This window comes from Zootoca vivipara, chromosome 15 (assembly GCF_965207765.1).
Source record: "Zootoca vivipara chromosome 15, rZooViv2.hap1.1, whole genome shotgun sequence".
Classification (NCBI taxonomy): Eukaryota; Metazoa; Chordata; class Lepidosauria; order Squamata; family Lacertidae; genus Zootoca; species Zootoca vivipara.
Genome location: NC_142598.1, coordinates 36129163 through 36149001, shown reverse-complemented (window position 1 = coordinate 36149001; position 19839 = coordinate 36129163). Strand labels below are relative to the sequence as shown.

Genomic DNA, 19839 nt, shown 5'->3' with positions numbered 1-19839 from the left:
ACTGCTGGAATGGACAGGGTGTGGTCTGTGAAGTATTTTCTACAGGTCACATAAGCCTTCCATTGGAAACAAGCTGACAATGGCAGTGGAAGGATAGGTCCACTTTGCCTCATAGGAATGGGAATGAGAACTTGCTCTGCAGGCGATACTGAAAAGTTCTCCTGTTAGTCTCACATGATCTTTCATTTTAATTGTGACAGATAAGGTGCTTGCTTCAACAACAAAGCCTATTTTTGGTGAATCCACCCACCGTCCTTGCACAAGGGCACAGCGCTTATACAAGTTTTTATCACTCGGGTTTACTCTGCATACATATTCCCTCTTCAGGGCTGAAAGGGAATCCAGAGGAGATGTTGTGCGAGTCCGTCCACGGGGTAACATTGCTTGCCAATTCTGGGTTAGCGATCAAGCACGGCATCCTCAACTTCTGTCACCCTAATGAAGTTTTTAAGGAGACGCCAGGCTGAGCTGTGATCTTTCACACAGATACAGATGCTGTTTTCCCCTTGTAACTGGCCTTGGGTATATAGAGGGTGCCATTGGTGTAAATCATGATGTTAGACTCATTCTTTATGCTGACCCACTCCCCCGCTAGAATTCCTGGAGCAAAGCAAGCTTACCGGGTCTCCCTTGTCCACAATCACAGTGGGGAGATTAGGCCTGATGGTAGCAGAGGCTGAACCATGCCCAGATACCAGGATGGCTGAGTCCACTGGCCCTGGAATAAACGTGCCCATCATCCAGCACAGGACAGGTGTGCTGTGGTATTAGAATCGTGCCAGGGCTTTGGTCCAGTGGATCATCCTTGGGTGAAAAGGGGATAGATGAGGCAGAAAATGCTGCTAAGCTTTTTTCAGTTGTGCGTTCTCTGTGCCTGTTTCTTTCTCTGGGGTGGGAACTTCCCCTCTATCTGAAATGACCACAAGTTAGGAAATTCTTACCTGCTGCTGTTGCTGCTGTTTAGGGCGGTTGTCAGCTGAGAGAGGGCTTCATATAGGATTCTGCAGGCTGTTATACTTTATTTGCAAGTCAATATAGCCGCCTGTTGATACTTGGCTCTGCATATTCCTTGAATTTTCCTAGAGAAACTATCCTGGGCTAAGCCCTGATATTGGCCGTCAACCGCGAAGCTTCGATTTAAAGCTTTAATCAACCACAGGAACCAGCAAGGTGCCCGGTTTTGCTTTTTCCTAGATGGATCTATAGGGTGGCAGGATAGGACCTCAACTAACAGAATAAATTGAGGGGAAATTCAAAACAAGGGTTTGTTTAAAAAAATGGGATATGTTTAAAAAGTACTTGCAAGAAAATAATAATGATGCAATCTCCATGGCAGCATTAGAATGACCAAGTAACCTTATAACACAGAAGAAATAATGGTATGATTGGATTTCTGATATACAAAAGAAAATAAGAATCCGATGAGAAAAGTAGGTACATTAATTATACAGATGAGTTGTGCTTCGGGTGGTGACGGGAAGTCAGTATTTTTGTTTTGATAAGTTAGGTTTGGCTATGGTTATTCGATGAAATTTATTTCGTACATAATTGAGTTAATGCAAATAACACTGGAAGAATGAAACATTAAGCATGTATCTTTAATACTGTTAGTAATGGCATACATGTGTATAAGAATTTATAAGAAATAATACAATCAAGGCATTAAAAAAAAATACCCCCCCCCTTTAAAAAATACGTTATCCTCTCAGTAGCAGGATGTGGGAGAAGCTAGTCTGGACCTCATCGTTCCCCATCTCTTGTCAACTGCATTGCAACCACACTCTGGGTCAGGGAGGAATCTTATAGAGCATGTGCCATCTTCACAAACTGTATACATACATACAACAAAAACCTCCGTTACGAACACAATTGGTAGCTATGTAAACATGCGTAACTGGCTGTTGTAACAGAATATGCAAAATCTTACTCAAAACTTTGTTCAAAGAATTTATCAGATTAACAAGATCAACATAAATCAACACAAACGGCACACCCTCATGTTCAAAATATCAACAAGGATTCAGTCCAAAATAAATGGAAGTGTTCATGAGGTATTCATGTGGAGATAAGTCAATTCAAAAGTACTTTCGAAGTAGAAATAATATTTGAATTCCACAAGCAGAGGTGTACATCAGGTGTAGAGGTGGCAACAGTATATCCAGTTGGCAAACAGGCGTGGCAAACCAATGGTCCATAAAACAAAGTTCCTGGGTTATATCCCTTGTTTCGCCCCGGTTGGCTTCCTCAGTAGCTAAATATCATAAAGGAATATCAAAAATATCATAAAAATAATCAATTTTAACAGCCCCAAAAGCTAAGAAATGATCCTCTAAATGTGAGTACATACCTTGCAAATATAGAATCATAAACTCAAAGCTCTAGGCGCAATGCCAAATGATGCTCCTATTGCTAGAAAGGGCACTAGCACAATATAAAGATCTAACTGCAGATAAACAGGTGTGATCAATCAAGGGAAACAGTTATGGACTCTTAAAAGACAACCGATGGAAAATACAAGGCTCAATTAGCGAAAAGCAAACACAATATATACATAGATGAAACACAGCTCAATACAGCATTGCAAAACATAGTGATTACAAAAAACAGCTGTAGTCAATATCAGCATTTAAACCATTAGGATGTAGAGTATTGAACAGAAAAATAAACCTCGTTTCTTGTTGCATTAGTCTCTGTCTGGCCAACTCACCGGGTCCTGAATAGACCCATATCACAAAAAAGGTTAGGTCTTGATCTGTGTGCGATGCCTCTATGAAACAATTAACAAGTGGTGCATCACAAACCCTATTTCTAATTCTTGACCTATGCTCAGAAATCCTGACTTAAATTGGTCTGAGTGTGTGACCAACATAGAGAAGCCCGCATGGACACCTAATGATGTATACCACTCGTGAGGTGGCGAAGGAGTGAATCAAACTTGTATCCCGTAACATTAGAGAACTCCTTCCTTCACCTGTAGAGCGAACCTACATACGCTACAACGCCCACATCTGTAAAAGCCTCGTGGGGTGTTTACAAACGGGGCAGGCTTCTGCTGTCCCGGGCACCACGCGGCGCTGAATTGCCCCTTCCCTCCTCTTACTCCCGCCCGTCTGCCCTCTCTCCGTCCTGCCTGGCTCAGGAATCTCAGCAGACGAAGGCAGGAAGATGGCGGTTGGGATGGGGAGGAGGAGGCAGAGGCAGCAGCAGGCATGGGGCTGGGGGAAAAGGCAGCGGGGCTCTGCACAGGTGAGGCTGAGGGGAAATGCCACTGCCGCATCCTTGGGAAGCTCCTCTCCACCTCCGTGCTCCACAGCCGCTGCTTGGTGCCAGTTCGCATCCTCCCACCTTGCCACTTCCCCGCCAGTGTGAGATGGACGTCAGCGGCGCGCTTCCCCACCCTCCATTGTGAAATGGTAGGGCGACCCCTGAGGGAGCTGACTGGCTGCTGAGGGGGACGGGACACCTGACGTTGCCGCCTCCTCCTTCGCCACCTCTCCCCTCAGGACCACGGCAGAGCCTCAAGGTGAGGATGAAGAGGCTCCCTCGGTGGCTGAGGGAGAGGAGGCAGCGGCAGCAGAGGAGCCATAGTATGGCTTTGTGGCTCCTTGCACCCCACCAATGCTGGGGCGCCCCTGAGAGGCTGGCGCCATGGCGCAACGAGCTACTAGCCCCTATGGGAAGGACGCCTCTGCTCTTAAGGAACAAGGGACATCCTTGAGCATTGTTTGAACGCACAATCAAGTAACATAACTTTACTTCCAAAAGCTTCTTGGGACAAATGTGCTCTTTCTACAAACTCCTTAAGTAAGGCAAGGAGGAGGCAGGAGTGGCAGGCGATGAATGCCACCCTCCTTGTGGGCCCATATCTGCTGCTCCTTCCAGTCGGCTGCCCTGGCCCTCACAGGGGTGAGCCCCCAGCCCGGATCCTTCCCTATGAAGCTTCCCATGCAGGAGCAATTAAAGAAATCCTGCCCGGTGCCTCAATGGCAGGTCCCCCAAGTTCTTCCATTTGCACTGTGGAAAAATGTAACTTGTTAGCTACGGTTAACTGTTCAAAAAGGAGATTATAGTTCCCGACCAACCTGAAATGCCTCTTTGGACTCTGGCTGCATGTACATATCCATAGGGTGGAACCCCCTTCAAAGATACTCCTTTATGCGGCTTAGGACCCTCGTACCTACGGGACCGCCTCTCCCGGTATGACCCGCAGGGGACATTAAGGTCCACAAATAATAACATACTGGAGATCCCGAGTCACAAGGTGGTTAGGCTGGCCTTGACCAGGACCAGGGCCTTCTCAGTACTGGCCCCGACCTGGTGGAACGCTCTCTCAGGAGACTAGGGCCCTGCGGGATTTGTCATCTTTTCGTAGGGCCTGCAAGACATAGCTGTTGCGTTTGGCCTTTGGACTGACGCAGTCTGAACCCGGGGTTACCCTCCCCTAAGGTTTTATCTCATAATGGTTTTATCTTGTAGTTTTTTAATTTTAAAATTAAAATTTAACATTGTATTAATCTGCATTTTAACTGAATTGTTTCTTTTATACTTGTGTTGATATTTTTGTTGTTAGCTGCCCTGGGCCCGGTCTTGACTGCGAAGGGCGGGGTATAAATGAAATTATTATTATTACTATTATTATTAGTCCATTGAGACCAAGACTCCCTTCGATGTATTGCCATTATTTTTAAGACCTCAAATGTGTACTGTATTGCGTAGTTCATTCAAAATTTGCATTGCTTCTTGAGGATTGGAGCATGCAGATCGTGTCATCTGCATATAGATTCAGTAAATGCTATTCACCTCTTTCCCCAATGACCCCAGATACATGGGTTACGATGCAGTGCCACAGCTGGTGGCTCCAGGGAAATTGTGAAGGGGAGTTGGAGATGGGACAACTTGCGTTTCGTGTCTCTTGCATTTTCAATAAGGGAAATGTCCATGTCATTCATACACGTGTTGGCTTCGTTGAAGTCGCAGTAGCAAAACCATATATCTGACTGGCACTGTGCTTGGGAATTAAACCAAGGTTCAGAATTTAACATTCAAAAGATTAACTTGGATCAACTCCCAGATGAATTAAAACATTTTAATGTAATGTTTTTATTTTGAAATCCTTTAAGATAATAGTTTAAGTTTCCTGTTATGTTGCTTTGACTTTCTTCAAGCGCTTTGAGATTTTTCCTAAAAATATAAAGTGGCATAGAAATAAAATAAAAATATTTATAGTCAACATGCATTTCCCAAGCATGGGCTTAAGTCCCTCCATCTAGCTTCTAAAGGACACTATTTCCTTATTTTCCAGAGCTCAGGCTTTGACATTCTAGCCATGGCTGATATTGGGCTGGAGTATTGGCTATAGGGAGTTGGGAGAGGTTATTTGATATTGCTATATTTTTGTTTTGTATATTACGATTTATGTGGAAATTGTTTCCATTTGGTTGTGTACTTTTTGAACTGTTTTTGTTTGACACTTGTTGTGTTTGTAATTGTGTAAGCATGGTTCCAACTATGGAAAGGCTGCATGCAAATAAAACGAATGTTGATTCTGGATTCCAGCACTATCCAATTTAGCAATGTTCACAGTGGATTCTAAAACAGTCATATTGCTTTACATCAAATGAAGTCTCCACTTAACTAGATAACTTCCACATCGAGAGAGCAATGAGATCGAGGGCCGCCATCTGGACGATAATATTGCCTACTGCCCGGCCTTATATTTAGAACTCTTACCTGTTTCTCATTTGTATTGTCTAAAGATTTGAGGAATGAGATTATTAATTTACCTCTATCACCTTTGGTCATTTATCTGTGGCCACATTGACTTCCTTTAATTTGTCCGAGATATACTATAATAGAGGTCGTCAGTCTCATGAGAGGGCAGAAAAACTTATTTTACTAGTTTTATATAGGGTTTTACTTGCACCTATATTCGTAATGTATTGTCTTTTTTGATGCTATGGCCTGTCGGCTATGCAAATAAAGTTTGATTTGATTTGATTTGATACGATAACTCCCATGTGACTGTTAGCCAGTTGCATGAGAATTACTACAGAACTCTAGAATATAGTTAAAATACAATCAAATTTAAATACATAACAGGCCTGATGTGAACTATATAAAGCTTTAAATGTCTTGTTTAGTCAATAGTTGTCTGACTCTTTGTGACTCCATGGACCAGAGCATGCCAGGCACTCCTGTTTTCCACTGCCTCTCGGAGTTTCATCAAATTCATGTTGGTAGCTTTGAGAACACTGTCCATCCCCTTTTTCTTGTGCCCTCGATCTTTCCCAACATCAGGGAGTCTTCTTTTCTCATGAGGTGGCCAAAGTATTGGAGCCTCAACTTAAGGATCTGTCCTTCCAGTGAGCACTCGGGGATGATTTCCTTCCAAATGGAGGAATTTGATCTGAGTCTCCATCAGCAACACACCAAATGTCTTGGCCTGTCTGATATTGTGCCAAGCCCCAAAATAGGTATTTCCATTCTAAATAGTCAAAGGCTTTGTACATGTCTAGGGACCTGAGTGCCTAGTTGGGGAGTCTTTTGGTAGTCAGTCAAAACCTTTGTTGGCATCATCCAGGAACATTCAAAACAAATTGGCCAGTACAATCACGTCGCCATATCATCAGTACAGTCGCTTGCCAAAAGGCAGGGCCGTCTCTAAGCCCGGGTCCGGTGGCGCGGGCCACCAGGGGCGCCGCTGCGCCTGCTGAGAGGGTGGCGGAGGCCGCCCCAGGGGCGTTGCAGCAGGGCCCCCCAGTTTCTCATCGCTTTACGCTCCTCTTTCCGCCCTTGACAAGGACTCTAGGCGGATTACAGATAAAGGAAAAGAAACCTAATGACAGCAACAGGGAACGCGTCACGAATGTAGCAGGACAGCTGTGTCACCATCCTCTTGTAGAAGAAAGGGCAGGGAAACCACATGAGGGGCCCTCCGGGTGGCAGCTGGACAGGGGGCCCCTCCCTTCCTCCGGGCAGACCCCTCGCTCTAACTGCTTGGCACTCCTTCCCAGTCACAGGTTCCAACCGCTAGCCACCCTCCGGGATGGCACACCCGCCTCTGCAGGGATGACAACTGTCCTCTTCCCTCCCTCCCTGCCTCCTCCAGCTACGACTCCCAAGCCTATACAATGAGCCGGGGGAGCTGTGCCACTTTTGAACAACTCCCCTTTCCCACCCCCAGAAACTCGCCTGCCAAGCCAGCCCACTGGCATTCTCCCGGCCCTGCTACCAAGGTGTGCTGGAGCCTTCCCTCTTTACGAATTTTGTTGTGATAAATGTAGTATTGCAAAGTTCATTAGTGGGTCGTAAATCCTTAGACCCACGCAGCCAATCTTCAATGGCTGCCCAGCACGCTCCCCAGCTCGCTCTGCAAAGCTGCTTCTTGTTTGGACCCAGCAGAGTTGCAGCGCAGCTGGAACAATGGCAGTCTGTGTCTTCAATAAAACAGATTAGAAGCAACGGAGTTGAGTCTAACTAGACTTTATTACAGAAGCATAAAAGAAACAGCAAAACCAACAGAAGCTAGCTGCATCTTTGCAGCTCTTATCTCTAGCACTCCCTTCTACACACTCCTCCGGCAGAAACTCAGACTCTCAGACTCAAAACCAAAACTGAACTCGGAAACAAAAGGAAATTGCACGTATCACTTGTGGGCAGACACCCAGAGAATTGGAACACCTCCAGTGTTTTAACTCTGTGTTGACCAGAATCCCAACACCACCCTCTCGTTCGCAATGCCCTGGGTGCGAATTCAGCATGCATTTCATTTTTTAAAATAATTTTTATTAGAATTTTACAGAACAAACAATAAAAAACACAAAAATATAAAAAAACACTACAATAAAAAAGAAAAGAAAAAGAAGAAAGACAAACACACAAATTCTGATTATTCCTTTTTCCTTCACATTATATATGGGGAACCCCTCGGGTTCCTGTCTACTGCGGTTCTTTAAACAATTAAATTTTAGCAATTTCTAAACCATTTAATCACCTTTACTAAACTTATTTTACTCTTTTCCACTTAACATTCATACATTCCACAGTTTCTATTTAACCTAATTCTGATCTTAATATGTTACTTTTGCATATTTTTTAAAATATAACTTAAAATCTTTTGCTTCTTCTCCCCGGTTGCGGATTCAGCATGCATTTCAGCCCCTTTTTAAACTTTCACAAAACACTGTTTTTCAAAACTTAAGCAAGGTTTTCCATGGCTTTCTGCAACTTGCAAGACTCTGCATTGGGTAAGCTCTGCACCTCAGCAGAGCTCTCAGGTTCGCACTGTGCAGACCCTGCCCATACATTTGCTACTGTAAAGCGGTCAGGAGGTTTTCCCTTGGTGGTGCGCTCCTCCTCTGACCCAGACGTACTGGACTCCATTTGAGTGTCCCTGGTGTCTGGTGAACCACTAAGTGACTTGCTTCGCTTGCCGCGTCCCCCGGACTAGGTCTGGCTGCTGGTGACGTGGGAGAACTACTGCGCTTCCCCCGCTAGGCCTTCCTTGCCTGCGGAGATGAGAATGCGCTCCTTGGTTTTGGCTTCGCCTCTCTCTTTGGGCTTGCCCCCTCTGGCTTGGCACTCTGACCCGTACTGTCAGCGGGTTCACTGCCACCAGCTCCGCCAGCAGGTTGATCGCCAGAATCTAAACCGCTCAGCCAGTCGGTGAGCACTTCAGGGTTTGCATGGATCCTGGTCCAGCCACTCTGCGTTCCTGCTGATTGTGACCTTAGACCGATCCCCACCCGGGTTGACAAACCTCCGGGCTTTCGACCCTGGTTCATACCCGCAAAAGATCATTTTGCGCGATCTTGGCGCCACCCTTTCTGCGAAACTGTTTGGGAATCATTACCCACGCTTCCGCCCCAAAGGTCCTAAAATAGTGCACCTTGGGCTTCCTGCCGTGAAGCATGAAGTAAGGTGTAAAAGATGCCTCGGCAGTTATCTGCAAAATACTTTGTTAAAGTCATTGCAGGAGGTCTTGTCATCCTCACCAGACCCCCAATGGCAAAGGTGGTTCTGTTAGACTACAAACCACCTGAAAGAGTCTCCTGGTGCTGTTTTCCAAAGAGGCAATCTTACCTGTGACCTGTACTCTTTTTCCAAAATAGAATCACTAGCGTTTCTGCAGTGTTGCAAAGGCTTTTCAGAATGGAACTCCCTTCCTAAGAGATGTGTTTCCCCTTCTTATGCGGCATGTTGGAATTGAAAAGTCGACACAGATCAAGCCCAGGCTGAGGGGACGTTCTCTTCTCCAGTCCACGTGAACAGAGACTAAAAATTTGCTATCCACATACAGCTTGGATATATACCTGAACCACTGTGATTGATGCAGCCCCCCCCCCCGGTTTTCTTTCCTGGTACATCCTGAAAAAATTAAAAAATAGTTGGGGATTTACAAAAAGACTAGTAAAACAGGACAACAAAGCAAAAAAACAAACAAACAGCAATACCTCTGAAAGTTAATATTTGTCAAAAATGATTAAATCAGCTTCAGCGCGAAGAAGCCATGGCTACTGCTGGGGGTCACATCCAGCGTCTAAGTCAGTGATGGCGAACCTATGACACGCAGAGCCCTCACTGCTGGAACACGCCCCATCGGCCCATTCACGTTGTTGTTGTTTCCCCCCCCCTTTGTTCTCCCGCTCCTCAAACTACAGCTTGTCTCCGATCCTTTTTTGTTGTTGCTGGTAGCCAGAAATTTTTTAACCCTTTCTGTGCTGGTTTTTTTGGCGCTTTGGCAGACTCTGTCGGTGCTGCGTGTTAGTTCCAGGGAAGGTATTATTCGTCATTTATTTCTGTTCTCTCCCTCCCCCCAAAAGTGCAGCAGCTTTGGGGCATCCTCCCCAAAAAAGCAAAGCAACTTTTGCACCCCCCTAAAAAACCTCCAAAACTTTGGTCAGCAGCTCCCCCCAAAAAGCTCAACAACTCTGGGCACTTTGTGATAAATAAGGGGTTTTTTGTTTGGTTTGGTTAAATAATTAGTTTTTGGGTTATTAAATACAGTTATATATTACAATTATACATTTTTGTTATCTAAGCTATAAATATCATGAAATTATGGGTTTTTTTCTTGAAGTGACACACCACCCGAGTTATGCTCGGTTTTTTGGCGAATTTTGACACACCAAGCTCAAAAGGTTGCCCATCACTGGTTTCTGCAATGTTCTCCACCTGCCTGGATTACTTCAAGGATCCAGTGACTATCTTAGAGTGTGGGCACAACTTCTTCCGGTCCTGCCTGATCCAGTACTGGGGGGAACTCCAGCAGAGGTTTCTTGCCCTCATTGCAGACAAAGAAGAAATAGTTGGGGGTTTACAAAAAGACTAGTAAAACTGGACAACACGGCACAAACAGCAATACCTCTGAAAGTTAATATTTGTTAAAAACGATTAAATCAATTTTTAAACAGTTTTGGGTCAGTTGGGCACCTTCCGCTTCCAAGGCTGAAGTTAACTCCCAGGGTGTATCCTACCCAGTAGAAGAGGCCCGGTAGTCCATGGAGGCAGCTGTAGTCTGAGGCTGAGGGGATGTTCTCATACCCAGCGGTCCATGTGCACAGAGACTAGCTATATTCACATACTGCTTGGGCTTGGTACCTGAACCCCGCTGTGGTCTCTGTTAAGACTACGAACCACCTGAAAGGTCCCCTTCGCTGTTTCCCATTTCGGCAATTCTTTTATCGCTCTCAACATTAGGGAAAATCCTACCTGAGATCGTGCACCCCTAGTGCAACATGATCCAGCCAATTCTGTTGGGAGCCCTGTCCCTTCCCTAAACAAAATACCTTAAAATGCAACAAGGGAGATACAAATAGATAATAAAATAGCCATTTCCCTAGTTGAAACATCCCCATTCAAACTTTGGCACAGAGGCCTGGCCCTCGCCCCCACCCTGATGTGGGACGACCCCCTTTGATATCTCTCCTTCGGTGGCAGTCAAGCTTTATAGAGCTGCCCCAGGCTACTGATGTGCACTTAGCTTTGGCACTAACTGTTGCCTGCCCAGGGTTCTGGTCCTTGCAGCCCTCGAGTGGGGGGAGCTGGCAAACCTGTAGTACCAGTCCTCCCAGCAGTGGCATAGGAAGGGGAGTGCGTGTGGGTGGGTGTCACGAATGAGGGGGTGAGTAAATGGCCAATCAGCTGGGAGGCGGGCACTCGGCTGCATGCCCGCCTCCTGTCACTACCACCCTGGGATACTACTGGGGGCAGCTGGCACCGGCTTGGGGAGCCGTGGGGAGTGGGGGGGGCGAAGCCTGACTCCATCCCACTGGAGATGTGGGGCGGGGGCAAACTTGGAAGCGGAACCTTGCGCAGGAAAACACAACACGCACAAGCAAACGACACCCTGCAAGCAGCAAGTGTCTTTCAACACAAGCAAAGCAAGCAAGCTAGGTGATTTTTGTTTATGCGTGCCCCCACGCCAAGCAGCCTTGCAAGGCTCTGATCTGGGGAAGGGGGGGTGCCAGAAGGGCGCAACAGCCTCCACTCGGGATGCCTTTGTTCTCGGCCGCTTGCCCAGCCCCCTCTTGCCCCCGGGTATGTTGGAGTCCGTGGGGGGAGTTGGCCTATGGATGCTCAAATCAAGGAATCCTCCCCTTTTTCTCTTACAGAGGGTAAGACGAATCACTTTTTTGGAGGTGGGGCAAAGCAAAAAGGAGCACACAGCAGTTTCTTATCCCATGCTGGCTGCAAGAGATGGAAAAGGGTGTCAGGAGAAGAGGAAGGACTCCCCCCCCCCCAAAAAAAATCTTCCAAGAAGAGGGATAGGTTGGAAGCAAGAAAAATGCAATAGGTTACCTTCCTTGCTCACCACCTCTGGCCACTGCAGGAATATTAGACTGGTGGTATTAACTCAAGGGGGAGGAAAAATCCGTAAGGGCCACGTTCCTTTGTAGCTGACTATGACGAAGCTGTGTGTACAAAGGCAGTGCAATGGATATTAATCTTTAGGCGATGTTCCAGCCACACAGAGGTTTCTACACAGGGGCAGTTCTCCATTCCCCAGCCCAGCAAGCTAGAAAAAAAAACCACTCCAGGAGGGATTGGGGCCTGGGTGGCTAAGGACTGGGATAGAAGTAGCCTTGGGTAACGTACCAAAGGGTGGATAGAGAGGCAGCAGATCCCTCCTCTGTCCCTCTCGCTCTTGAATCATCGAATCATAGAGTTGGAAGAGACCACAAGGGCCATCCAGTCCAACCCCCTGCTAAGCAGGAGGGTTGAGTTCTGCTTGCTTCCCTTGACAGCAAGAGACTAGGTGAGTTGTGCTTGGTCTTGCTGTTCTGTCCTGAGTTCCACCAGTAGGGTTGTGTAGCAGGAAGGCAGAGCCCAGTGGAGCACAAATGGTGTAGAGAAAGCATTGGCTGCTCCTTGGAAGAACAGCCATCGTTTATGCCTGCTCAGTTCTGGCCGAGCAAGGATGTTTCCTTTGCTCCAACCCCCCCCCCCCAGTTGTGCACTATGCAGGAAAAGTGTGTAGGGGAGAGGGTGAGGATGAACTCATTCCGTAACCCGTTGCTGATGCTGCACCAGCCCCCCAGAGAGAAAGGCGGGCGAGCGAGCGAGCAGGCATTACCCAAATGTAATTCTGAACACACATTCTTGGAAGTTTGACACATCAGTGGTAGATCACTGGACATCTGTGGTAGATCATTGGCTCACCCCAAAGAAGCTCAACAACTTTGGCTCCCCTAAAAAAACGCTCAACATTTTTGCCCTGCACCCCCCCAAACAGGGCTTTCCTCCTCCCTAAAAGAAGCTCAACAACATTGACCTGAACCCCCCCAAAAGGGAGTAGATCACTGACAGTTTTTAACTCTGTGAGTAGATCGCAGTCTCTTACACCCCTGCTGTAAAGTGCTCAAATGGCCAAGGACAAAGAACCGTTTTTAGGCTGAAATAAGCCATTTTAGACCATGGTTAAATAAAAACAAACATTTTTGTTCAGTTTACAGATTCAGCACGTGCAAACAGACCTAAAGAACGTTGCATTATGGAGTAATCTCCATAACTGCGTTAAATCAGCTATGGCTAAGTAACACCTGAGCACAAATGCATTGGCCAAAGAGCCCTGCCTTATTTTTTAAAAAGAAAACTAACCATAGTCCTGACATATATGTGAATTGTATATGGCTAATGCTTACTGAATATATTATCAAACAGGGTTCTACAATATCAGCCCTTCATAATTTGCAACCTCAAAACTCAGGTGGGCTATTTCTGCTACAGGAACTTGGACACATTATCATTATTGATTGAATTTATATACCATCCTATACCCGAAAGTCTTGGGGTGGTTCACATTAAAAGATCACAATATATAAAATAAAAATAAAAGCAATAACCCAATAATACCCCCCCCCCCAAAGAGTCACATTTTAAAAGGGTACAGGATCTGCAAGACAAATCATTTTTTTATTTTACACCACAAAATCAACAAACTGGGCCAGCGTAGTTGGCTTAGCGGTGCACTCCTAAACATACCCAATGGGTTTAATAACACTTACTCCCAGGTAAGCGTGTATTATATGCACTGCAGCCCAGGTATGTATCCTGCAAACTAGCCTCTCCTTAGCAGGCAACCCTCATTCCCCAAGAATCAAACCCATTCCTGGAGTTTGGACTGCAAAGCTGGCAGCTATTACGGGAACAATTAAAACGTACAACGGAGAGCAATCCAGTGCATCACAAATTTATTTTTGAAAGAGCCTTTAAAAGATTGGTGAACCCAGAGGCAATGTGTTTGAAGGCCAGCAATTCAGCAAATATTCCAGCCTTCCAAAGACGGTTTTTGACTGACGACTGACAAGTAAGACTCTTCCTTATGCCATCCCACGTTTTTGAGGCTGTTGACGGCAGGTGCTTTGCTGATCACGGCTTTCTTGCATCAGCAGAGGCTCCCAAGGGATGCACTTTTGGGACAAGGCAGGTGGCAAAGACATCCTCCTGCCAGCAGGTAAACAAAGGGGGTGTAGGGTCTGGAAACCAGGCAACCAGCTGCTTTTGTTTTGCCTGCGAGGGGGAAAAGGTACAAATGGGGGGGAGGATACTTCCCTCGGTGACAGAGCCTGCTTCCCCTCACCAGGTGCCAAAAAAGGAAAGCGTTTGAAGTTCCGAGGCAGTCTACCTCCAGGAGGTGCCAGATTCAAGCATCAGTTTCTCTGATGGGGGAGGCGGAGGATGAGCGAAGGAAGTCTTGTCAGATCCAACTCTCCTTTGTTCCGCTGCTGGGAGCTTTTATCAGGCTATGTCAGGCGCCTCCCCTCTGCCTCCATCTCGGACTCGTGCCCTCTTTGCACCACTCTGCATCAGCTCCTCTCCTTCCTGGGAGGAAGTGGTGATGCCTGCTGGCTCCCCGTCTTCCCCACTGCCGTCTCCTCCTCCTCCCTCTCCAGGCTTGACTTCCTGTTCTTGGAAGGGCTGCAGCTTCAGAGCCTGGCGGAAGAGGCTGCGGTTCTCCCTGCGCAGGCGCCGGTTCTCCAGCCTGAGGCGCGCGTTCTCATCCCGCAGCCGCCCGCTCTGGCGCTCACGCTCCTCCCCGATCCTCAGCGCCTCTGCGTGGCTGGCGGCCAGGTCGGCGTACCTCTCGGCCAGCTGCTGCGGGGAGCCGCCTGCTCGGCCTCGCCAGCCGAGGCAGCAGCACTCCCCTTCCTTGCCTTGGCCCCTCCGCGCAGAGATGCTGCGGCAGCCAGTGCTGCGAGCCCCGCAGAAGCAGCAGCCCCTCCAGTGGCGGCTGGTGCTGCGCATGCGTCTCATCCGTGGTCCTGGCACCTCTCTGCGCCTCGAGAGGAAAAGGGGAGAAAGCAGCTCTGTCCGGCTCTATGTAACCGAGGAGGGAGGAGCTGGCTGGAGCACAGGGGGGGTGGGGCTTGGAGCCTCAGACTGTTCCTCCCCTCCCCTCCTTGCAGCTGCTGCTGCTGCTGCCTCAGATGCACACAGACTTTATAGAGTTGCCACCTGGCCTGTATGGTGCCATTGGGAGTCTGCTTTGCCTCCAGGATGTACCTCCTCTGGGCCAGGAAGCAGATCGCATCCATGATAACCTGCAGGTCCATCCTTGCGTCTCGTTGATCTGTTGCGAGGCCATGCCGCTTCTTGGCGATGTCAATGCAGAGCAGACATCGGCAAGCTCAGTCCTCCAGATGTTTTGAGGCTACAATTCCCATCATCCCTGACCACTGGTCGTGCTAGCTAGGGATGATGGGAGTTGTAGTCTCAAAACATCAGTGGCCCTGGTGACTTGCCAGCAGAACAGGCTCCACCTCAGACCTGCCACTGACGTGCCACTGCCTCAGTTCCACAGCACCACTGCCCATAAGCTAGTCGATTACATCATTTTTTACCCCCCCCCCCTGGACAACCCTCCAAATCCAAGAGCTTAATGGGGCCAATGAAATAAGACGTTAAGGGGGAGAGCTCAACTGGTGGAGCATGAGACTTAAATCTCAGGGTTGTGTGTTCAAGACTCCTGCATTGCAGGGGTGGGCTGGATGACCATCTAGAAAACAAGTAACATTTGCTGCTGTTTCTCTCTTTAAAAAAACTTGCACAATTTTGTTGCTACGCCCGAAAGGTGGAATTGAACCACTCTGTCGCTAAACAGCTACAGGTTTGAAGCCTGCACCCCAGACCACTGAGGATCATCCGGGCATCAAATAAACATTAGTCTTTCCCTATATAAACCTCTCGTTTTGCAAGTACTTCCAGGATACAGCGAGCTTGCAAACAAACAGCGGAGCAATTCTAGTCTGGTTTATCCGCCCTATAGTACCTGGCTAGGCAATGTGTGACACTATCTCATTCTTTATTAATATTTTCTGACTATAAAACCTCAAACCTTTCCACTTTGTTCTCATTTTAGTTCCCTTAATCCCTTCATGCAAATATCCCTGGCGCTGATTGGCTTACTCCCTCCTTCAGTCTGGGCTTTGGAAGAAGAGGAGCGTGTTAAAGAGACAGCACCTCTTTTCTGGAGCTTCTGTGCATGGCAGTTTGTTGCATGACGGTGGGCAGTTGGGGGCAGTTGCCAGCTGCAGCCCTTCCTCCTAACCCTCCTGCATCACCACTCCCTGGTTAGGCACATGCATGAGCACCCAGGGGCGCTCCAGAGCACCCAGGGGGAGCCTCTGCTGCCTGAATATATTCCCATGACAGGCGGTATATATTGAGGAGGGAACTGTACTCTGCGTGTGCTCAGAGGAAAGCTCACCCCAGGCTCAGACTATGATTTGTGAGTGCACTCTGCATTTGCTCAGAGGTAAACTCACCATGTCACAAGAGTCCTGCATTGCTGAGGGCCAAGTTCGTCCAGGGCTCAGACTTGGAGGTTTCACCAGGGTGAAGCTAATCCATTGTCCTCTGGGCATGCTGGTTGGTGGGCATCCGCCTGGAGACGATGGAGGGGTGCTCCTCTGGGGGTGAAGTCGGTGCAGAGGAAGGAAGCTAAGCTGAGAAAGGAGTTGGTTCCTCCCAATTTGCTCCCACCCATCACTGAAGCCAATGCAATTCTGAGTTGCATCAATAGTATAGCATCTAGATCAAGGGAAGTAATACCGTAGTACCACTGTATTCCGCTCTGGTCAGACCTCACCTGGAGTACTGTGTCCAGTTCTGGGCACCACAGTACAAGAAGGATACTGACAAGCTGGACCGTGTCCAGAAGAGGGCAACCAAAATGGCCAAAGGCCTAGAAACGATGCCTTGCGAGGAACGGCTTAGGGAGCTGGGTATGTTTAGCCTGGAGAAGAGAAGGTTCAGGGGTGATATGATAGCCATGTTCAAATATATGTCATATAGAGGAGGGAGAAAGATTGTTTTCTGCTGCTCCAGAGAAGTGGACACGGAGCAATGGATTCAAACTACAAGAAAGAAGATTCCACCTAAACATTAGGAAGAACTTCCTGACAGTAAGAGCTGTTCGGCAGTGGGATTTGCTGCCAAGGAGTGTGGTGGAGTCTCCTCCTTTGGAGGTCTTTAAGCAGAGGCTTGACAGCCATATGTCAAGCCATATTTGATGGTGTTTCCTGCTTGGCAGGGGGTTGGACCGGATGGCCCTTGTGGTCTCTTCCAACTCTATGATTCTATGAAGAAATTCAGCCCTCCTTTATATGAAGTTCGTAAATGTATCTAGTTGAATCACTTTATTGGTGTTCCGGATGGTGAATTTTTTTTTTGTTTGATGGTTAGGCTACATATGGCACAACGTCAGCATTTAAAATGGCCGTTGATCTCAATTGCCTGGGGTTGGCTCTCGCTGGTCATACCCGCGTGTACTAAAATGTCTTTCAGATTCTTTTTTTTTAATAATAATTTTTATTAATTTTCAAACAAAACTAAACAAACTACACAACTACATAGACATACAATACAACACTGTCCCTTCGATTTCCCTCCACCCACTGGTCCACCTCTGCCACCAGTGAAACCCGTGCGCTTTGAGAATCAAAGGGGGTCCATTGTGAGCTGGGTTTGACCTCCCCCCTCCCTCTCCCCCCCCCCTGCCACTGAAGGGACAGGAATGGAGGAGCTCTGAGGATTGGTTTCCCCCAGCTCTTTCATAAACATACTTAAACAAATATACACATAACAATAGTAGGGGAGAATTTTAACTCCCCAATTCTTATTATCTTAACCTTGTAATTGTGACTTCCTCGATAGTCTTCCTCCTGGTTTTCCCTAAACAGAATCTAAAAGCTTATGGCGGGTTTTCTATTTCAGTTTAAAATCCTTTTCTTATAATATTAACTCAATCCTCCTCCTTTTCCGTGCTGCCCTCCCACAGGCCCCCTCCTGCCACAAGAGGAACCTGTGGGGCACAGCATTTCCAAGGTTCCATTATATCCCCTCCTCACCCCTCCGAGCACTCCCTGCCACTGAGTAGCTCAGAGTAAGGAGAGGAGAGTAGGCAGCTTTCTGCCTAAAAACCTAACTTAACTTACAAAAATTTACATTAACTTAAATACTTTCCTAAGCCGTTCTTATGTCTCCCTCCAGAAAACCCAGCTTATTTTCTTTCATTTTTACACTCCATCTCCTCTCCCTAAGTCTTTTCCCCCAATTGGATCAGCATTTCCGTTAACAGGCCAAAATTTCGAAAACCGTCTTTCAAAAACTAAAAATAAAACTTTTAACTAGATTTTCATCCCACACCCATTCTTTCCCATGTCCATCTCCAGGCCCTTGTCCCCCTCTGCCCCTGTCTTCCCCATTCCTCACTGACATCACCCCACATTCCAACCCCTCCAGGATCTTCAAATCCATTAAACCTCAAGTTCCTTTGCTTCTCATTTTCTTGCTCTGCTTGTTTTTCTTCCTTTTGAAGTCCATGCTTTGCTTCATCCCAATCATATTTTTTATAGTCCAAGTCCTCTTTAAAATTTTCATCAAATTGTTTCTCCTGGCAACCAGTCTCAATCTCCACAGACTCCAAATTCAAATTTTCCTCTAAGTCCTGGACTTGGACTTCAACCTCAGCTGCTGGTAAATTGGGATGTTGCCGTTCCTTGTAAATGTCCTCCCATGTTTGTAGATAGTTTAGCACAGCCTCCTGGAAGGCTCGAGAGTACTTTGTTTTCATACTTTTCCAGATTCTTGGTTCTGCGGAAACTCATGTGTGGAGGCATACTCTGACAACCTGGGACTTCTTGTAAAATGTGCCAGTGTTTTCTAATAATTCTGGTTATTGAGTTGAATAACAGGGTAAAATCTAAGGACCAAGTTAGGAGATCTTTAGATTTAGATCGTTCTGCAAAGAGTGTATAGGTAAAGGGTAAAGGGGCCCCTGACCATCGGGTCCAGTCGTGTCTGACTCTGGGGTTGCGGCGCTCATCTCGCTCTATAGGCCGAGGGAGCCGGCGTTTGTCCACAGACAGCTTCCGGGTCATGTGGCAGGGCTCTGAACATATCCTAAACTAGCAATTGCGGTTTTTTCTTTAAGGCTGCTCCTGGTCGTCCGTTCCAAATTTCTTCCAGCCATTTTTTTGCTCCATCTTCATCCAGTCTTTAACATGTGCGCGCACTGTAATTCGTGGTGGGAATTTGACCTTTTTAGGCAAGGTCTTTCTTTTAAAAAATAATGACAGGCCGCAGCTTAGTTCCATTAGCCAAACATGACAGAATGACTGTGAAATTGTTTTTGTTTTGTTTTTCATTTCCTGTGGTTCTGAGTAAAATAGTTTTGTCTCCCAAACTTGCCACAGTTCTGTTGCTTGGAAGATCAAAGGCCATAGGTGTTTCATCCATATTCCCAATATCTCCCAGGTCATAGTTATGGATCCTTCTTTGTTTTATGATGAATGGATGGAATGACATGACTTTTTCATCAAGGTCTGGGAGGCCCATGGGCCTTAGGTTGCTGTAAAGGCTACATCATTGGTCACAGCCCTGGAGAAGAGCGGCCACATCCGACATTCATGTGACAAGGAGGCGGTGCGTCCCAGGTACCAGCACACAGAAGTGGGCAGGTTCTTGCCCAGTACGGCACGGACAACACAGAGGCGGCCAGTGTGCAGGAGAAAAGAGCGGTGATATCAGCAGTCATTGGACCACCCACATAATGAACAGAAGAAGTCTAGGCTAGAGATCACACACAGAGGCCATTGCATTTATCCTTCCTGGCTCCTGTGTCTTCCTGTAATGGATAGAATACTTGCACAAAGAATGAGTCATCCACATGATGAGTCATAGTGAGTCAGCACGCTGAATGATTCTGCAGCTTTTCAGCATTTCACAACATTTCTAGACTCCTTTACTTGCTTCTGCTCTCAAATACTTTTATCACATGACAGGGATGCCCTGGCACACCAAAAGTCAATGCCTGCTCAGCCCTTCGCTTCCTTGCCA

At 47.1% G+C, this 19839-nt stretch overlaps 2 protein-coding genes and 1 non-coding gene across 3 annotated transcripts in view; 1 reads left to right on the top strand and 2 right to left on the bottom strand.

Annotated features, from left to right (window-relative positions):
- The window catches only part of PTGR1 (prostaglandin reductase 1), a 107401-nt gene that overhangs the window by 5659 nt on the left and 81903 nt on the right, over positions 1–19839 (top strand). The gene's annotated exons all lie outside the window — the stretch shown is intronic.
- On the bottom strand, positions 13675–14780 carry TUSC1 (tumor suppressor candidate 1). Its single transcript, XM_035097400.3, has one exon. The coding sequence runs from the start codon at positions 14752–14754 to the stop codon at positions 14239–14241; it is 516 nt and encodes a 171-aa protein (XP_034953291.1). The 5' UTR covers positions 14755–14780; the 3' UTR covers positions 13675–14238.
- On the bottom strand, positions 15562–15648 carry TRNASTOP-UCA (transfer RNA opal suppressor (anticodon UCA)). Its single transcript has one exon. It is a non-coding gene; the product is annotated as a tRNA-Sec (tRNA).